This window comes from Lipophrys pholis, assembly GCF_963383615.2.
Source record: "Lipophrys pholis genome assembly, chromosome: 1".
Classification (NCBI taxonomy): Eukaryota; Metazoa; Chordata; class Actinopteri; order Blenniiformes; family Blenniidae; genus Lipophrys; species Lipophrys pholis.
The window spans coordinates 9643124-9661153 of NC_137635.1; the positions used below are offsets into that span (position 1 = coordinate 9643124).

General features: G+C 43.1%; 1 protein-coding gene across 2 annotated transcripts; it reads right to left on the minus strand.

Annotated features, from left to right (window-relative positions):
* Positions 1–64: 64 nt before the first annotated feature.
* Positions 65–17478, minus strand: LOC308123545 (transmembrane protein 150A-like). Of its 2 annotated transcripts, none has more exons than XM_080486079.1 (8): positions 17064–17456; positions 15683–15761; positions 11084–11131; positions 9455–9541; positions 9270–9337; positions 6339–6466; positions 2347–2524; positions 65–1117 (listed from the first exon to the last, which is right to left on the minus strand). In XM_080486079.1, the coding sequence occupies exons 2-8, from the start codon at positions 15745–15747 to the stop codon at positions 873–875; spliced, it is 819 nt and encodes a 272-aa protein (XP_080342205.1). In that variant the 5' UTR covers positions 15748–15761; positions 17064–17456; the 3' UTR covers positions 65–872. The 2 variants fall into 2 exon arrangements, with proteins under 2 accessions (XP_080342205.1, XP_080342206.1); XM_080486080.1 differs by having other exon boundaries at positions 97–1117; positions 15683–15753; positions 17064–17478.
* Between the last annotated feature and the right edge of the window lie 552 nt (positions 17479–18030).

The window sequence follows — 18030 nt, forward strand, 5'->3', positions numbered from 1 at the left end:
CACACAAAAAAACAAACGAGCCATGTGATCTGAAACAGCAGCAATAAGAAACCAGAAAATCTGAATATTTAACATCTGAAACTGGAAAATACTTTTCTTGCTCATATCTGCTTTATTTCTTTGTTTTCTGCAAATACTGTTAACTTGAACGTAGAAAATCCTTGGATAAATGGTCAGATGCGGCATGATAATCCCCTTCTTTATATTTTGGTCCTTTTGAAGCAGAAGGTCATTTCCACTGATAGTTCCAACAATTTTTTAACTGATTACAACAAAATATACAAAGAACAATCTTATTTGAGATATTAAGAGGCAGCTTCTGTGGTGATATTGCCATAATATGCACTTCAAATATATGATAGATATAAAAATCTTTGACAGCATCATTTGGTCCATAAAAGAAGGTTAAAGTCTGTAAATGAAGCACATTATTCTTGGCACACTGTAACGTCCTCTCATTGTCGAGGGTCTTTGGAAACTTCACCTTCCTCACTGGAGGTGAAAGCTGGTGATGTAACAAAACTTCCTGAGCGAAAACAATACGGGGCTCGGTGTCCAAACCGCCGCCGCCGCGCTGGGCTCAGCGAGGAGCGACTTCTGAAGCGCTTTCAGGAGGCTCGGCCGGATAAACAGCAGCGTCGGCGCGGAGCGATTGTGACGTTAGAGTGAAGGAAAACAAACTGTGAGCGTGTGCACGTGTGTCTCGTCGCTGTCTAGAACGGCTGTGGGATGCTTCGCAGTGAAGAGCAGGAGAGGAGAGCACGGCGGAGGCAGCATCACAGGCAGCCTGATTGCCACAGAGTAGCACAGGGGGGCACGGCGGAGGCAGCATCACACCGGTCCAGGTTCTTTACTCTTCTCACTCCCTCCTGCTACAGGATGGATAAGCTCTCCGGCTGGTGATGCCCCCCGCCGCCACTGCCCACCTCCGACTTGTGCTCAGAGAAGTTGTGCGCCCCCCCGCCTCTGGCCAGGACCATGAGCGTGTCGCCCGACATGCGTCCGAACTCGAAGGCGAAGGTTCCGTAGAAGAGCATGATGAGCATGCAGTAGATCCACTCGAAGACGGCGGAGGCGTGCTGCAGGGCGAAGCTCTCCTGGCAGAAGAAGACTCCGCCTGAGGATCAGAGGTTAAGGAGAACAATGGCCGCTCGGCGGGACGTCGGTCGACACAAAACCTGCGCAGTCGCCTGCAACACGTCTCGTCCCCCTGTGGGGCTTTGTGTTACCTGTGGAGGGCTTTCATTACGTAACCTTCTTTTTATTACAGTTGGAACTACAACAAAAACGTGTTCCTCTTTCTCAACTTTTAATTGTTTTGATCAGTGCTTTTACGTGACCTTCCCAGGGTGCATTCTGGGAATTCGGGGGTTTAAAGAGGCTAATTGATTAATTTCTTTAGATATTTGACAAAAACAGGAAGAAGCGTTTCCTGCAATTTTTTTGGGATGAAAAACTTTTCCCAAAAACTTAAATGAACTTTCAAGGGTTTAAATGAGAAACTGCTCTCCTCTGTGGCTGGTTTTCATAAGGGGGGATGGGGGGGGGGGGGGGGGGGGGGGTGTAAAGTTCCTGGAGTCATTAAGACGTGACTTCATGCTCCCAGCTTCCACATCAGTTCAGAATCAATCAACCACCATCAAACACACGTTTTCTGACTGTGGGAGGAAACTGGATCCATACCTGCGCAGGGAAAACATTGAAACTCCACCCAGAGCAGGGATCTTCTCAGTGTGATCAGAGTGATAACTACTACATACTGTGAGTGTCATGATCACGACACTGGAGGTTTGTCCAGCAGGGGGCGATGCACCACTCGGTGCATTCACATCATTGAAACCTCATCACACGGTGAGGAAAACAAACCGACTCACCTGCAGGAGCAAGAAGAGTTTAATACCAACAGCAGCAGGTTGAGCAGGAGTACAACTCCAGGAACAGATACCGACTGTCTGTCTGTTTGAAGTGACGGTTTAATGGACTGTACATATCAGACGTTTGTCTTCATCTTCTGTTTTATGGTTTGTCATGTTTTGTGTTTAAAGTGTTTTTAACTTCCCACAGGGGGTCATTGGAACTTCGTCAATATAATTAGGAAGTGTTTTACTCTTGTTGCTCTTCCTGCTGCAGCACACTCAAACCTTAATCTACTACCACCAGAATCACTATGCATATAACACATTTCTATATAATAGTTTGTGTGTATATATTTTAAATAAAGGGGTACCAGACCCCCCCGTCGTTCCATGTGTCCTGTTAATCTCTGTCACCACTATAACCTTTGCTCCTGCGATACCAGCCGTGACCACCAGGGGCAGTCGCCTCACAGGACAGTTTGAAGGATACTGAGCACGAGGGCGACCAGCGCCAGCAGAGCCATGGCCGCCCGGAGGTGAGCCACCCGGTACTCGTCCTGCGTCTTGGCCAGCCGGTAGGTCAGAGCCGACTGGAGGCACACGAACAGCATGCTGGACGGGAAGACCACGCCCGCCCCCACGTAGTGAAGCACCTTGGCGAAATCCACCTGACAAACACACGAACACAAAGCAAACCTTCCACTTTCAGTTATGAAGCGTTCAGAGTCGCTGCTGCAGGAGAGAAACTCAACCTTAACCCCACCAGAAAAAATCTTGTATCTGACAAGCTGCTTCTGGAGTCCCTGTCCATCACGCTCAGTCTCTCATCCTCTCATCCTCCCACTAGATTTGACCTTTGACCTTCCTGCGAGGAGCTAACTAACATAGCGTCGTCATGACAACCTTCCATAAACCTGGTTCATATTTTGGTTCAATCTTTCCAACCATCATTTTGTATTATTGAGCTTTACATTTCTTATTTTGTCTGACTGTCCAGTCATTCACCCATTCACTGTCTGGTTTCTTTGTTCATTTATTGTTTGACTCGTTACTTGAGAAGCTGACATGGACGTTGACGATCATACTTAAGAGGTTGAAAACAAACTTCTGAACGTTGAAGGTTTGAATCGGCTGTAAACTTGTGCTCATGTTTCTTTGATTTTCTCCCACGTGTTGTCCTCGAGCTTCAGACTGCGTCCTGTCAAAGACTGTTTCTCCTCGTGTTTCTCTCTACAAAGCATCAGGACGTAACAAAGCAGGCAAACCACCGCGGAGGTCAGGGTGACTCGGCATTCTGGGTAATCGCTGCTGAAGCATCACCAACAAAAGGCTGAGGGAGGGCGAGAGGACGATCTGCTCCGCGGCCGGAGGACAAACACAGAGCGGAGACACAAGAATCTAACAAGGCTGATTTAAATGATCATCTGGAGCCGGGAGCGAGTGTGTCAGCTCGAACTGGAGACCACAGATTACCGGTTACTATTATTCCTGTAAACGACGTGCAGCTGGAACGACCATCACACCTCCAGAGGCGTGTTGCAGAGGAAACACGCGGCTCTTTAATTACAGAGGAGGAACAGAAATGACACGATATGAAGACTGTGTTCACGTCTCCTGCCGCTTTCATGCTTCCAGAATACAAACTGGATCTCCAGGATCTCCAGGAGAGAAAAGAAGATTGAACAAACACACACACAGTGCTCACAGCAGCTCTCGGCCCATAAATGAATTAATGAAGAATTAAAGTGGACAAACATTTCACACAATCAGTCATAATTTCCTGGAGCACCACCGACCGCCTCATCATGGAGGAACGAAGGGAACAAAGAGCCGGGAAGTCCATCAGACTGTACTTTGGTATTGGACCTTTTGCTTTTACCTCACGATAAACGAGTTGAACTCAAAACTTTAAGGTTCAGCGTCAGTTGAAGGATTCCAAGTTTAAAGGTCTGGCCTCCAAGGAAGGAAATAAAGTGTTTTTGTTCCACTCCTGTAGGTTCAGCTGAGATCCACTGAAGCTTTACTGCAGCGTGAAAATGTCCTGCAACGACTCACCAATGGAAAACACTGGATTCACAGTGACTTTGTTCAGAACTGAGATCTACTGGTGAGATTACACAGAAAGACTTCATTACTTTACGTAAACATTACTTAGATGTAAACATTGTGTGGCTGTTTGTTCACTGATTCACCGCAAATCACCGGCAGAATTTAAACTGAAGCTCATTATGTAAGACGACGGCTGGGAGGACGGCGGGCAGCCAATCAGAGGCCGGAGGAGGGTGTGTGTGTGTGTGTGTGTGTGTGTGTGTGTGTGTGTGTGTTCGGAGGGGCCCAGATGTAAAGAGCGGGAGTAATGTCGTCGGCCTCTCTGAAACACAACCTGCACACACGTCTGCACACCGTCAGCTGGAGAACTTCACACACCGGAATTCATATTCACAAAGAAATAGTTCACCGGATTACAACCAAATTTAGAAAAAGTGCCGATCAAGTACATCCAGTTAAATGGGACCAAACATCCCTCCTCGTGTCGAAGGAAGTAGAGCTGTGCTGCTCATGCCACAAATGCCTGTGTTCTCACATACGTGGTGCTTTTTAAAAGGGAATCAAACCTGCGTCACGAGAACTGCTGCGTCGCTCTTTTAAGCCACTCCAAGTTATGGAGGAAGCTGAAGTCTGAACCTGCAAACCGGAGACAAAGCTTTGATTCAAACTAGAAATAAAAGTCCAGTGTGTCGCTTTCTGTCTCGTTTCATCTCGTCCCATCGTTGAGTTTTACTTTTGGTTCGCATTTTGCTCCTGATTCGCGTGACTTTTATTTCTTTTCCGTTTTTGTTCGTTATTGGTGTGCTTTGTGTCACTTTTAGTCCTTTCTGTTGCTGCTTGGTCATTTCATGTCTCCTTTACCTTTTGCCTTCTCTTTGAGTGGCTCTGGGTTGCATTTGTTTCTGTTTTATTGTATTTCAATTGCTTCTTTGTCGTAAATTTGTGCCTTTTGCTCCTTGTTTTGAAATGTGGGCGTCACCTTGCTTCTGCTGACGGTGTTGTGTGTTACTTTGAGGTAGATCTGTGTGTGTTTACGGTCTGGAGTCCATACGAGGAGTGACCTTTATCAGCGACAGACAAGCAAAGTCCTTGAAATTTCAGGTTTTCCAAGCTGAATCTACTCTTTCACTTTTACTGCAGTGGCTGTACTTGTAGTGAGAGTACTTTTGGAAACAGGAAGGAGAAGCCAGTAGAAGTGCATCAGTGTGAACGAGGGGAATAATAAACCTGCTGCGTTGGGTTCTCCAAGGCTTCAGCTGAGAGCGACGCTGCAGAGATCAAAGGTCACGTCAGTTTGAAGGAACCAGAATTCTTCACAATGAGTCCGAGTCGTCGTGCGGACATTATATAACGAAGGAGCGGACTCACAGCGTCACATTTACACACACTTTCTACGAAATAAGTAAAACAAACAACAATTCTACAACAATCACAGATGCTCCAATAGAATTTCTTCAAACTGTGACTATATTCCACCAAACACACAACAAAACTTTACAAACTAATTCATCGAGTCTTTTTGTTTCGGTAAAAAATTCTCTGAATCCCTTTATTGTGGAGGATTAATGCTTTGACATAATAATATGATACAATCCTGAAACAAATATTATATATAGATAGATATTTATATATACATATATATACTTATTTCCAGAGACACTGCCAGCAGCTCATGTTGCTCATATTGAGGATGTTTTTGGGTAAAAGAACAAAACAAACTATTAAAGTGGCACTCAGCAGTTTGTTTAGTTCACAAATCATGAAATTAAGTGATTTTACCTTTTTAACGGCATCTGGTTCCTCTAAATAACACGAGGTAGAGTTTATTTACACTTTTCAAATGTCAGTCAGCACATTACAGAAAACATTTGACACGTTTTGTGTGAATTAACAGGTAATGAGTGATTTAAACAGTGTTTCACATTTGAAGTTTGTGCCGCTCGGACTGAATCCAAAAACAAAAAACAAAGAAAGAAGTTAAAGGGGGATAAAATTAGATTTTTTTTAATCTGATCAAATTAAATTTGAATAAATGTATCCATCAAAATCAATTTTTGCTCTTCGGGCACCTCTTTGGTATTTAATAATTATAATTGAAATGTTTCTGTTCTTTCTTTTCATCACTTTTGGTCCTTTATTTTCACGAATTAAGAGTAAATATTTTATCTAGTTTGCTGTCACTTCATTTCTTTTATTTTATGGTCATTTTCATTTCCGTCCAGGAGGTTTGTGTCACTTTTCCTTGTATTTTTGACCGTTTTCTGTCCCGTCGTATTAGTTTTTATGTCTCTTTCTGTTTCTTCGCCGCAGATTACAGAGCGTTTGCTTGAGCAGACGTTTGATGATTGAGTTGACCAGCAGCTCCAGGTGTCACCGTGCAGTAAAACGACCTGCTGCTCGTCTGCGGGTTTGACTTAATAAAGAAAGTTTCACCTGGAAGTTTCCCACCATGATGAGGCCGGCGGCACAGATCCAGCAGGTGGAGAGGCCGGCCGTGTTCAGGATGCAGTTCTGGTGCTTCTCGATGACGTGGGCATAACGCAGCAGGCCGATCAGCATCACTGCAGGAGCAGAGCGGAGCAGAGCAGAGCGGAGGAGGAAGTCAAACCAAAGCTCGGATTACTGCGACTGTACGTCTTCACACATTTGACCTCGTGACCCCGGCAGGATTTGACCTCGTGACCCCGGCAGGTGGAGCCGGTTAGAAACATTGATCACGTCTGAGGGGAGGTCATCACACTGCTGCGGCGTCAAACAGGGAAGTACGAGATTACACTCAGCAATTAAGTACTTTTCCTGGGTACTTGTACTTCACTAGGTATTTCTTCAAGTCTGCCATTTCAACGTCTGATCACATAATCCAATTTGCTTTTCCAGTTTTAATTAATAATCAAGAATTTCGATCTGCACACTTGGAGCCAACAAAGACAAAAAGGAAAAGACTTCACATTCTCGCATTATGTCATTTTCATTGATATTTTGATATTTTCTGAGAATTCTGATTAAAATTAAGTTGTTTTCTTTTATTATTTTTGTTTGATAATTTATTACATTTATTAAAGGGGTCACATTATGCAGCTTTTCAACACTTCCTCTTGGTCTCGTTGGTCCAGAAACTTTGCATTCAAAGTTCATTGCTTCTCCTTGATTTTCCTCCATTTGAATATTGGATCTGCATTCAGAATCTGCTGCGTCTCTGTGAGCTGGACTGGCTCCGCCCACACGTGCCCATCTTGGGAAGAGGAGGAAGTACTTCCTCTTGTGGTGCCATGTGCCAGAGCAGAGCTGCCTGATTGTGGGAGGAGTCAAAGGGAGGGCCTATCTTGGTTGGAATTGGCTAAACCCCCGATGACACTAAATAGGGTTTGAGTTCTGATTGGCTTTATACATCGACACAATAAAAGAGTCGCCGGACTCCAGTACAAACTTTCAGCGATGCTTTTCAGACTGTTGGTCCGAGGCAGAGCGGCACGATGGTGAAGTGTTTTGCAGACTCTTCTTGTAGTGAGAACGTCCGAGTTTGCGGCTTGTGGTCCTTTCTGTGTGGAATCTGCATGTTCTCCCTGTGCATGTGTGGTTTCCTCACTCAGCAAATTGGTGACAGGAAACCAGTTGTGTGTGAGTTTTCACTGTGATGAACAGGTGACCCGTCCAGGTGTACCTGCTGCTCCAGCAGCCTGACGGGGAACCGGCTCGCTCGCTCGCTCCTCCGACACGACGCACCAGATTCCTGGAGTCTGTTTACCGAACGGCTCCATCAAAGCGTCGCAGCTGTTTGACATCTGGAGCTGATCACGCAGCAACTCCACGCAGTCTGCAGCAAGTGTTTGGATGTTCCCGTCGCAGCTCCGCGGCGAGCGCAGTGGTCAGTTTTTGATGATGGAGCGTGCTCCGCGGTGTTAGCCTCCATTGTTTTGGTGTCTGAGCTGTTACATGATCGACCGCACAGCGAGGGATCGACTTCTCTGATCCGCACGACTCCAACAATCCCCATTCTTCTACGCTCCGCGCACACCACGCCTCCCAGTTAAACAAACTGCCTTGCAAATATAAACCAAGTATTGTTTATAAGAGCAGGACTGGGGGGGGGGGGGGGGTAGGGGTAGGGGTAGATGGATGGGGCGGGGTGGGGGGGGTGTGTGTGTGTGTGTGGGGGGATACAGCGTTTTGATGCTTTGGAACTTTCCAGATCCTGTAACGAGACTCAAACCGGCTCAGGGATCGTTGACAAGCCGAAGAGTTCTAACTTCTGCTGCTACGACCGAGACCAACAGCGACTCCGTCTACAGTCGAGCCCGTTAAGGGACGGATGTCAACTTTATTAGGACGAGTAGAGAAGCAGCATCTCGTTCAGACGCTCTATAGCAGGAGACCAGGAGCTGAAAGTAAACGAGACATTTCCAAGAACCTCCAGCCCGTAAAACCAGCTGACCTCAAGAAAATCATCTGGTTCATGTTGAAACAGCACCAGAGCAAAAGATGCTCTATAATCTGGATGTTAGAGGGGGCCGATGCTCTATAATCTGGATGTTAGAGGAGGACGGTGCTCTAGAATCTGGACGTTAGAGGAGGACGATGCTCTGTAATATGGATGTTAAAGGAGGACGATGCTCTATAATCTGGACGTTAGAGGGGGACGATGCTCTATAATCTGGACGTAAGAGGGGGACGATGGTCTATAATCTGGATGTTAGAGGATCAAGATGCTCTATAATCACTCACTGGGATTGTGAAAATTCCCATCCGTTTATTGCATCTCTGCATTTCTTGTGGAATGGTCAGTATTTTGACTCTGATTATTCCCTCCATTACAGACACCAGGTTCTCGACAGCGTTCATCAGATTAACAGTCAGATTGTCGTGTTTGTTGTATTTTCACGCATGTTTGCGAGGTTTTCAGACGTCCTGATAATCTGAGCATGTGGAGGACATGACCCTTCCCCCTCCACAACTACATACAGTAAAACTGTCCTAATAACATCTTCCTCCTCCCATCACAGACTAGATTATCATAATCCCAAACAAACATTGTTCTGTATTGACAAAGCATATGAACAGTCTGCAGGGTCAAGCAACGTATAAAGGCGGCATTCATTTCCCACAGACTGAGGCCTGAACCAGACGTGGCAGCGGGAAAAATCTAAACCTGGCTGGAGCAGCGACAGCTGCAAAAACAAGTCAGAGGCTTTCAATGTGGCAGTACGTTGAGTAAACACACACACACACACACACACACACACACACACACACACACACACACACACACACACACACACACACACACACACACACACACACACACACACACACACACACACACACACACACACACACACACACACACACACACACACACACACTCACCGATGAAGGAGCCGGTGCTGCATATGAGGCTGAAGAAGCAGCTTTCTGGAGGGAAACTTCCACATTTACTGGAAAGTGAAGCGACAGAAGACGAGGAGGTGAAACTTCTATCGTCTGTCTCGCAGGCGACCGTCGGCCTGATCCAGGAAGCTCCAACGTAACATCTGACTGACTGACTGACTGACCTGATGAGCGGTATGTTGTCCAGAGTGCAGCACGGCACCGGGTCCCGCTGGAACGGCAGCTGCTCTTCACAGGACTCGTTATAAAGCCTGGAAACAATCAAACAACTGAACATCTCGTTCACCCTCAGTCAACCTCATGAACCTCACTGAACCTCATCTCAGTGTGGATCAAAGTCCGACTCATCATCTTCCTCTCAGGTTCTTTTTTTTAAACTTTCTTTTTATTTTCATTTTTAAACAATCACAAACAATAATGAACCAAAATACAGTGGGGCATCTCCAGTCTGTATGTTTCTCTCTCAGTCCAGTTGATTAGTCCATTTAGTTGTTGGTGTCACGTTCTTTGTAGGCGTTCCATTTCTTCCAGTTCCTCTCAAATATGTGTCCCTTTAGTCTTAAGTGATGGGTCATCTGTTCCATTGAATAGATATCCCTGATGATCTCGAACCATCGTTCCACGCTCGGCGCCTCGATAGCCTTTTTACTGGCAATAAGCAAAACCTTCACCAGATATCGGTCTTCCTTCTGCACGGCTTCATCAAGTTTACCGAGATACATGACAACACAGCTGTTTGGTGTGTCGTAGGCCAATATGTTGTTAACACTTGTATTTACAATATTCCAAAACGGTCTTATTTTAGAATAGGTCTCAGTTTTACACCTCGCTGCTTCATAATGGGAATTAATGGTTCACACACACACACACACACACACACACACACACACACACACACACACACACACACACACACACACACACACACACACACACACACACACACACACACACACACACACACACACACACACACACACACACACACACAATGACGCAAACAGTTTGAAATTAAATGAAAACCTCTTCAGAGTAAAGGTCTGTTAAGTAACACTGTTGAATATTCAGATCATGTTGTTTGTTCAAACTGCAGCGATGTGAGACGGTCACACATTTAATACAAACTGATTCTGACCTCGTAACATTGGAGTGTCGACTGATGTTCTGTCGCATTTAATCTATCGGATTATCGTATGTCATCAGAACTATTCACAGCCGTTGAAACTGTTTAAAACATTTTCCATTAAAAGGATTTTTTTAAATCTTTAAAACTGTTTTTTCAGGCGTCTATTATAAAGTAACATGTCTTTATGTCTTATCTTTTCCTGGTCTGTGGAGCGATTTCATCAAACGAATCACGACCTGAATCACACAAGTGTTCATGAAATGAGGCTGCATGGATTCTGGTACTTGAGTTATGTTGATGATTCTCTTGTTTATATTGTGACATGATTAATGTTTCATACAGTTTTCTGTCTACGCCTCTCACTGGGTGTAGTCTCTGAACATGAACATTTTATACGCCTGAACATATCAAACATTTAGTAGAAACATTAATGAGATTAAATTCAGGAAGGAAACTAAAGTTGAGGTGTGTAAAACTTTCCTCTGGTATTTTTTTATAAAATAATGCATTTGATACTGCAGTTTGCATTGTTCCTCCTGTGACCGTGTGTGTGTGTGTGTGTGTGTGTGTGTGTGTGTGTGTGTGTGTGTGTGTGTGTGTGTGTGTGTGTGTGTCTGTGTGTGTGTGTGTGTGTCTGTGTGTGTGTGTGTGTGTGTGTGTGTCGTACCAGTTGTGCACAGGGCAGACGTGCTGGTTGTAGAGCGCCATGGCGTACCTGTGGAGGTAAAACAGACAGACAGGAAGTTGTTTCATCATCGTTCACTCTGACAGCGTCAGCTTGGCGACGGAGCAACAGGAAGTCTTCATCCTGCAGCGTCACAGAATCACAGATTAATGAGACAAACATTTCTGCTGATGTACGCACACCTGAGGTGACACACACCTGAGGTCACACACACACCTGAGGTGTACGCACACCTGAGGTGACACACACCTGAGGTCACACACACACCTGAGGTGTACACACACCTGAGGTGACACACACTTGAGGTAACACACTTGAGGTAACACACCTCAGGTAACACACACCTGAGGTAACACACCTGAGGTGACACACACTTGAGGTAACACACTTGAGGTAACACACCTCAGGTAACACACACCTGAGGTAACACACCTCAGGTAACACACACCTGAGGTAACACACCTGAGGTGACACACACTTGAGGTAACACACACCTGAGGTGTACACACACCTGAGGTGACACACCTGAGGTAACACACACCTGAGGTAACACACACCTGAGGTAACAGAGTGGAAGATCTCGAGCAATATACAAGAATGGATGACTTGGTGATAAACCGGCCTGATGACAACTCAGGGGAACAGGTGTCTATGTACATGAACACCTCACAAGAAAAAATACGGAAATAGCAAGACAGGCAAGGCCGTATGAAGAGATGAACAGAAGAGGAGTCCAAATACATGGACAAGGAACTGCAAGGTAATGATTAAACTTACCGGAACACCAGAGCAGGCAAAAGTAATGTCAATAAGAGAAAAGAAAGACTTGGAACCATTTAAATAACAATACGACTAGATCTGGTGAAAAGGAGTCATGAAAAGAACAAACTAGAAAAACAGAAGCTCTTACAGACTTTAAGGCATTTCAGTCTTCTGATTATAATCCCTATGAGTTACAGCAGGACGCTGACCCTGATGGATGTTACTCTGAAGACGGCATCGCAGGAACAGAGGAACATTTTTCTACCATCAATTTCAACAGCAGGAGCCTCGACAACAACTTTGATCAAATCAAGGATTACTCACGACAATTTAAGTTTAAATTTAGTGTGGGAGCAATTTCAGAGACTTGTCGAGGTAATGACAAAAAGGGACATTGAATTAGAAGACTATGCTTTATTTCATGAAAATAGGGTCAACGGGGGGGGGGGGGGGGGGGGGGGGGGGGTTGCCCTGTTTGTGAAAAAGAATTTAAATGACCACGACTGTTGAAATCATAACTGAACAAGCAAATAATATATGAATTAGCTGCATCTGCAGAACTCCTGCTTCATGCATTGATGAGATCAGCAGGATCTTCTAAGGCGTTATATTCTAAACAAAATAGTCAGGGTCTTTTGGAATGCGGGGACTTCAATACTGATTTGTTGAAATCATGAAAACAGATTTTTATCAACAATGATCCTTAAATATCAAAACCTAGCAGAATAACGAAGGATAGTGCAACTTTAATTGGCAATATTGTTGTTAATACGACTGTTATAAGTGGATTACCACCGACAGATAGAAGTGCTCATTTGCCTGTTTTCGCTGTGTTTGAACAAAAGTTGAGGAAACCAGAGAAAGAAGATAATTCTAAGTTACTGAGAGTGAGAACGCCTCTGAAGCTGCACTTAGTAATTATGATTGGAAACATGTTTACGTTGAAGAGACAAATGAGTACAAACAATATAAAAAAAGATTGACAACTATTATTAGAGAACATAAGCAAATTTATTATAGTACACTGCTGGGAAAACACAAAACTAATATTAAAGCTTCTTGGAATGTAATTAAAGAGGCGATTGATCAGAACAACTTTCAAACGTTAACAACATATATTGTTAAAACGGCAAGAGTTGAAAATGTACAAGAAATTGCAAATGAATTTAACACAGTTTTTTTGTTCATTGTAGGTTCTAATCCAGCAGAAGAAATACAACAAACCCATGTGGCAGTGACCAATCAAGGTCTAAATATCAATCAAAACAAATGTTTCTTCAAGCTGCGTGTGAGAGCGACGCGTTGGAAGTGGTCAGAAAATGTAAGAACAAGAGGTCTACAGATTGTAATAATAGACGTATCGTTGGTCAAACAAGTTATTTCATTGTATAATTAAGTTTCATTTCCTGAGAAAATGAAACTGGATAAAGTACTTCTGATCTCTGATCTCCCCCGCAGCCCTCGCCGCAATGTCAGCAGTGCTCGTCGCTTTAATAAGAGGAGCAACAGCTGCGTCTTCTTCTCTGTTTGCGGCATATTTCTGTGCCACCCAATGTGGTGCTGCCACAGTGCTCATGAGCAAAGCGCTGTTCGGGAAAGATTTGTTTTCTCTATTTAGACATAAATGGTGCTTTTAAAAACGTTGCAGCCTGGAAGAAGTTTCCAGAGACTCTGAAAGTTCTGATTTTCAGCTAAAGTAAACACACACACACACACACACACACACACACACACACACACACACACACACACACACACACACACACACACACACACACACACACACACACACACACACACACACACACACACACACACACACACACAGAAAGATAAAGCAGATAAAAGGATAAAAGCTGCAGATTGTTGGAGTTTGAGCTAAAAACCACCGACACCAACAAGCTGAGGTCAGAATCATTGATTCTCTGGTTGTGACGCTTTGAGCTGCAGCCGTTCTGCATTTTTACTATCAATAATTCACCTGCTTCGGTTAAATTGTAAAAAAAATTGCGTGTTATTCCACCCAGTTGGAAGTTCAAGCTCTGACCTGAAGAAGACGATTCTGTCCTCAGGTCTGTGAGACTCAGCGTCACAGAGTCGTTTACAGAAGGCGTGAGCGACACCTCAGGCAGACACGTCAAGTCGCGTCACGTCGACAACCAAAACGGTTTCAGATATCTTATGGAAAGCTCCGGGTATCAGTCTTGTTTTGAACATTTTGAACATTTCAGAAAGTATTTTGTTAAACTTTTCCTTGGGTGAATAATCTGATGATTCCCAGGACGAGCCCAGAGGCCTGTACTCCAATGCTGGATTTTCTCTTATCGAGATAACGTCAAGGATCAACCCTGGGTTTAATAAATCCTGGTCACTGAGGCTTTGAAGGATGTTTCTGTTCCTGACCCATTCCTAGTCTGTTTATCTCCACGGGGGTTGATCTGGAATAATGAGGTTAATGACACAAGAATTGATGGAACTACTCACGGTGATGAAATATTATTGCAACACAAGACACACGGAGGAAACGCAGCCTCAAAACAACTAGAAGGAAAATGTTTATCTAAAAGAATAAAGTGTGTAATAAAGTGAAACTGAGTGATCACAGTCCGTTTCTATCGCAGATGAATTAATATGGTATAATCTGATGAAGTCACTCATTAACAATTCAGGAATGTTCTGGCTTTGGACGCAGCAGCAGTGTTGCTTTTAGCCGCTGGATGTGTTTTAATTCTTCATTTTCTCAGAGAATAACTGATCCTTTAATAATCTGTTAGCAGCTCTTTAGGATTTCTCACTGTGTGATTGGTCAGACGCTGCAAACTCCGCCCCCTTTCACGTGAACGCACTCACGTAGGATCTGGGTTTGAACCAGCGAGTTGACAACCTGCTTGGGAGTAACGGTGATCAGGACCCAAAGTGTCTGGATCAGTCAACCCAGGAACCAGAGAGAGGTCCTGGATATGCTGATCAGGTTGGTAGTCCAGGCCTCTGGTCTCCTGCGCAGCGTCTGGCTCAACTGCTCCCCAAAGAAGTAAAAGCTTTCTGAACTTTACGTGCTCAGAGGAGCTCACACGGCCATGACGGCTTGTAAAACAGCAGCAAAAACTCAGCTTTTGCTCAAACCTTCACAGATTCTTCAACCGTTGAAGAACCTCAAATGGTGACGAAAGTCTGCAGAATGGAGTCAGTGGAAGTGTTTTTAGAGCATCAGTGTGAACGGCTTTACTGCAATAAAACCTGACATCTGCCTCCAAACTGTCCTGGCGGCATCTTAACATCCACAATATCAAAAACTTGAAAAACATTAAAAACATTAAAAACATTAAAAACACCCAAAACATCCTCAGTGAGGTGGAAATCATTCATTAATTCATTAAACTGAATGTTGGGTTTTTGTTGTCGCACATAGAGAAAGACGCCTCGACATTAATGGAATAATTTTCCAAACTATTCTACTTTTCAAAGAACAAAAAAAACGTTTTTTTTTCCAACCAATCACATCAATGCATTTTATGAGTCTAATATTTCTAATGTTTCGTCCTGAAACACTCAGAACTTGTTGAATCAGTTTGATCCTCATATTTTTTAGCTGAATCAAATATTAAAATGATAGCAAAATGAAAACCTGTCTTCCAATGACTCGTCGTGTTTTCTACAGATACGGTCAGTTAAATTGATATAATAAAAGAAACACATTCAAAATATATCAAACTAATGACTGACCAGATTTGAATATATTTCAGTTCCAGATGTTTTGAACTGAACTTATTTGATTAAAAGTGTGTGTGTGTGTGTGTGTGTGTGCTGTGATGTACTCACACCACCCAGATCCCGGTGATGGTGAAGACGGGCAGGCTGACGGGGAGAATCATCCACAAGGACATGATGACCTGCAGACCTGAGAGGAAACACACACACACACACACACACACACACACACACACACACACACACACACACACACACACACACACACACACACACACACACACACACACACACACACACACACACACACACACACACACTCCAATCAGCTGCTGGCCTCAGTAACAGTCAACGTCTTGATTCTTTAAATTCAATGTTTTGAGTTTTTGGAGGACTTTGTTGACCCTCCTGTGATTAATGCTGACTCAAGTCAACACGGGAGTTTCTGCAGGACGTTTTGATGACTCGGCACAACATTGACAAGCTGCAACACTGGAATGTTTCCCAACACTGTATTGACACTGTATTGATCGATCACAGGATGAGTGTGGGGGACGTTAAGCTCAGCAGCTTTAAAACTCAAGACTTCTTCAAGAGGCACAAAACAACTGGAGGCATTGGAAATCTGTGGTTCTGAGATCAATTGAAGAAGATTTGGGGGCTTTTTCTGCAACTCTTAAAAACTCTTATCTTCAAGTTGTTGATGAATATTTCTACACACCAGGACTTTAAAGTCAGAATAAAGAAACCCCATCACACGACAAAACAAGACAAATCCCAGAAATTCACAGATTTCTTCAAATTAATTCTTTAGATGTGCTTCTTAAAGTCCTGCAGGTTATTTAGATATGAAAAGCAAAATATCAGCCAACTATAGCCTCTCCACCTGAAAACTAAATCTAAAATACTTTCTACATTGAGGACAGATTTAACACCAATTAAATCACTAAAAGCCTCAACTGCAAATTGTAGATAAATATTGAAAAGTTGCACACAGTTTATTTTTTTTTTATCTCACAGCTGAAAGTTGTGAGATTAAAAAAACAGAAAAACAGTTTTGTTTGTGCTTATTTACGATCAACACTTAATGCCGGTTTTGTTATGATTTCCAGAAAGTTTTCAGACACTTTCAAACCAGATTGTCTCTTTTTGAAACAACAACACGTTTGTTAAATGATGTTTGTCTGCTGGAAACTCCTGAATGTTTTTTTAAAACTATTTTTAACATTTTCACCATGCAGAGTGACCTTGTTTTGGTCACTGTGCATGGTTGTATATATATATATATATATATATATATATATATATATATATATAGACATGTATATCATCCTTATTAATAATGATAATTATCATTTAAACGGTGCTGTTTTCATCTGGTTTCACACTGATTCAAACACGCTTCCAGCTGGTTTTGAACTTTTTTTAAATTCTGGTTTCAGTCCTTCAGTCCAGAGACAGAAAGAGAAAGATGAGAAACATTTGATCCTACCTGAGTCGTTTAGTGATAAAACTCCAGTCTCATGATCCTCAGATCCTCAGAACTCCGAGAGAAGTCGCTTCATCCTGCAAGAAACTGAGAGAGAGAGAGAGAGAGAGAGAGAGAGGCTCCTCTGTCCCACTGCTGATTTCTCCTCCTCCTCCTCTTCCTCCTCCTCCTTCCTCACACATGATCAGTTTGTTTTCACTCCATTTAAAAGTCTCAGGTGAATCTGAAAACTGCAAATGAAAAAAACAAAAAAATACCTAAAGTTGTGGTGGATTATTTTTCCTCCTTCTGGTTCCTGGAAGCTGATTTTGTTAACGTTCCTCCCTCCAGGAAACTCCAGGTTTTAACTTTCACGGCCTCACGTGCGTTTCTCTTCTTCCTTTTTAAAGTTTACTCAAAGGTTTTCCTAGAAAGCGACGTGATGCCTTCAAGGACCGTCCGCAAATTCTAGTTTCAGGACGAAACTCCAGGAGCAACAGCCCACCAATCAATCAATCAATCAATCAATCAATCAAAGTTGCATTTTTCACTTTGTAGCAGAATCATAATAATAATAATAATAATAATAATAATAATAATAACGAGTTTTGTCTTGTTCCTTTTTAAATTAATAGTTTTTTTTATTATGTGAAGTTTAACAGAATTTGATGTTACTCTATAAAAAAGCTCATTCTCCCATCAAACATTCTGGCCAGGCTCGTTTGTATTCTACAAATAAACAAAATATATTGCAACGAAACATATGCATAAATACACTAAAAGTGCTCAAAAACAAGACAAATTAATGTGATGATTTGTATACTTAAATGACAATTATCAAAATGTAACTTCACTTTTTGGGAATCAACACTTTTAGAGAAAGTCTTTTTTTTAATGTTTAGTCAGAAACACTATTTTCTGGAGGGTACGTGAACGCGCCCTCACGTGGCTCCTCTCGTGCACACACAGCTGGAGTTCATTAACATGTGCT

Excerpts from the sequence above, each read along its gene's own strand:
- LOC308123545 (XM_080486079.1), bottom strand. The coding sequence starts at position 15,747 with ATGTCCTTGTGGATGATTCTCCCCGTCAGCCTGCCCGTCTTCACCATC. Across the intron at positions 11,132-15,682 it reads ATCACCGGGATCTGGGTGGT|GTACGCCATGGCGCTCTACA; the intron begins GTGAGTACATCA and ends TTACCTCCACAG. Across the intron at positions 2,525-6,338 it reads TCATGGTGGGAAACTTCCAG|GTGGATTTCGCCAAGGTGCT; the intron begins GTGAAACTTTCT and ends TGTGTTTGTCAG.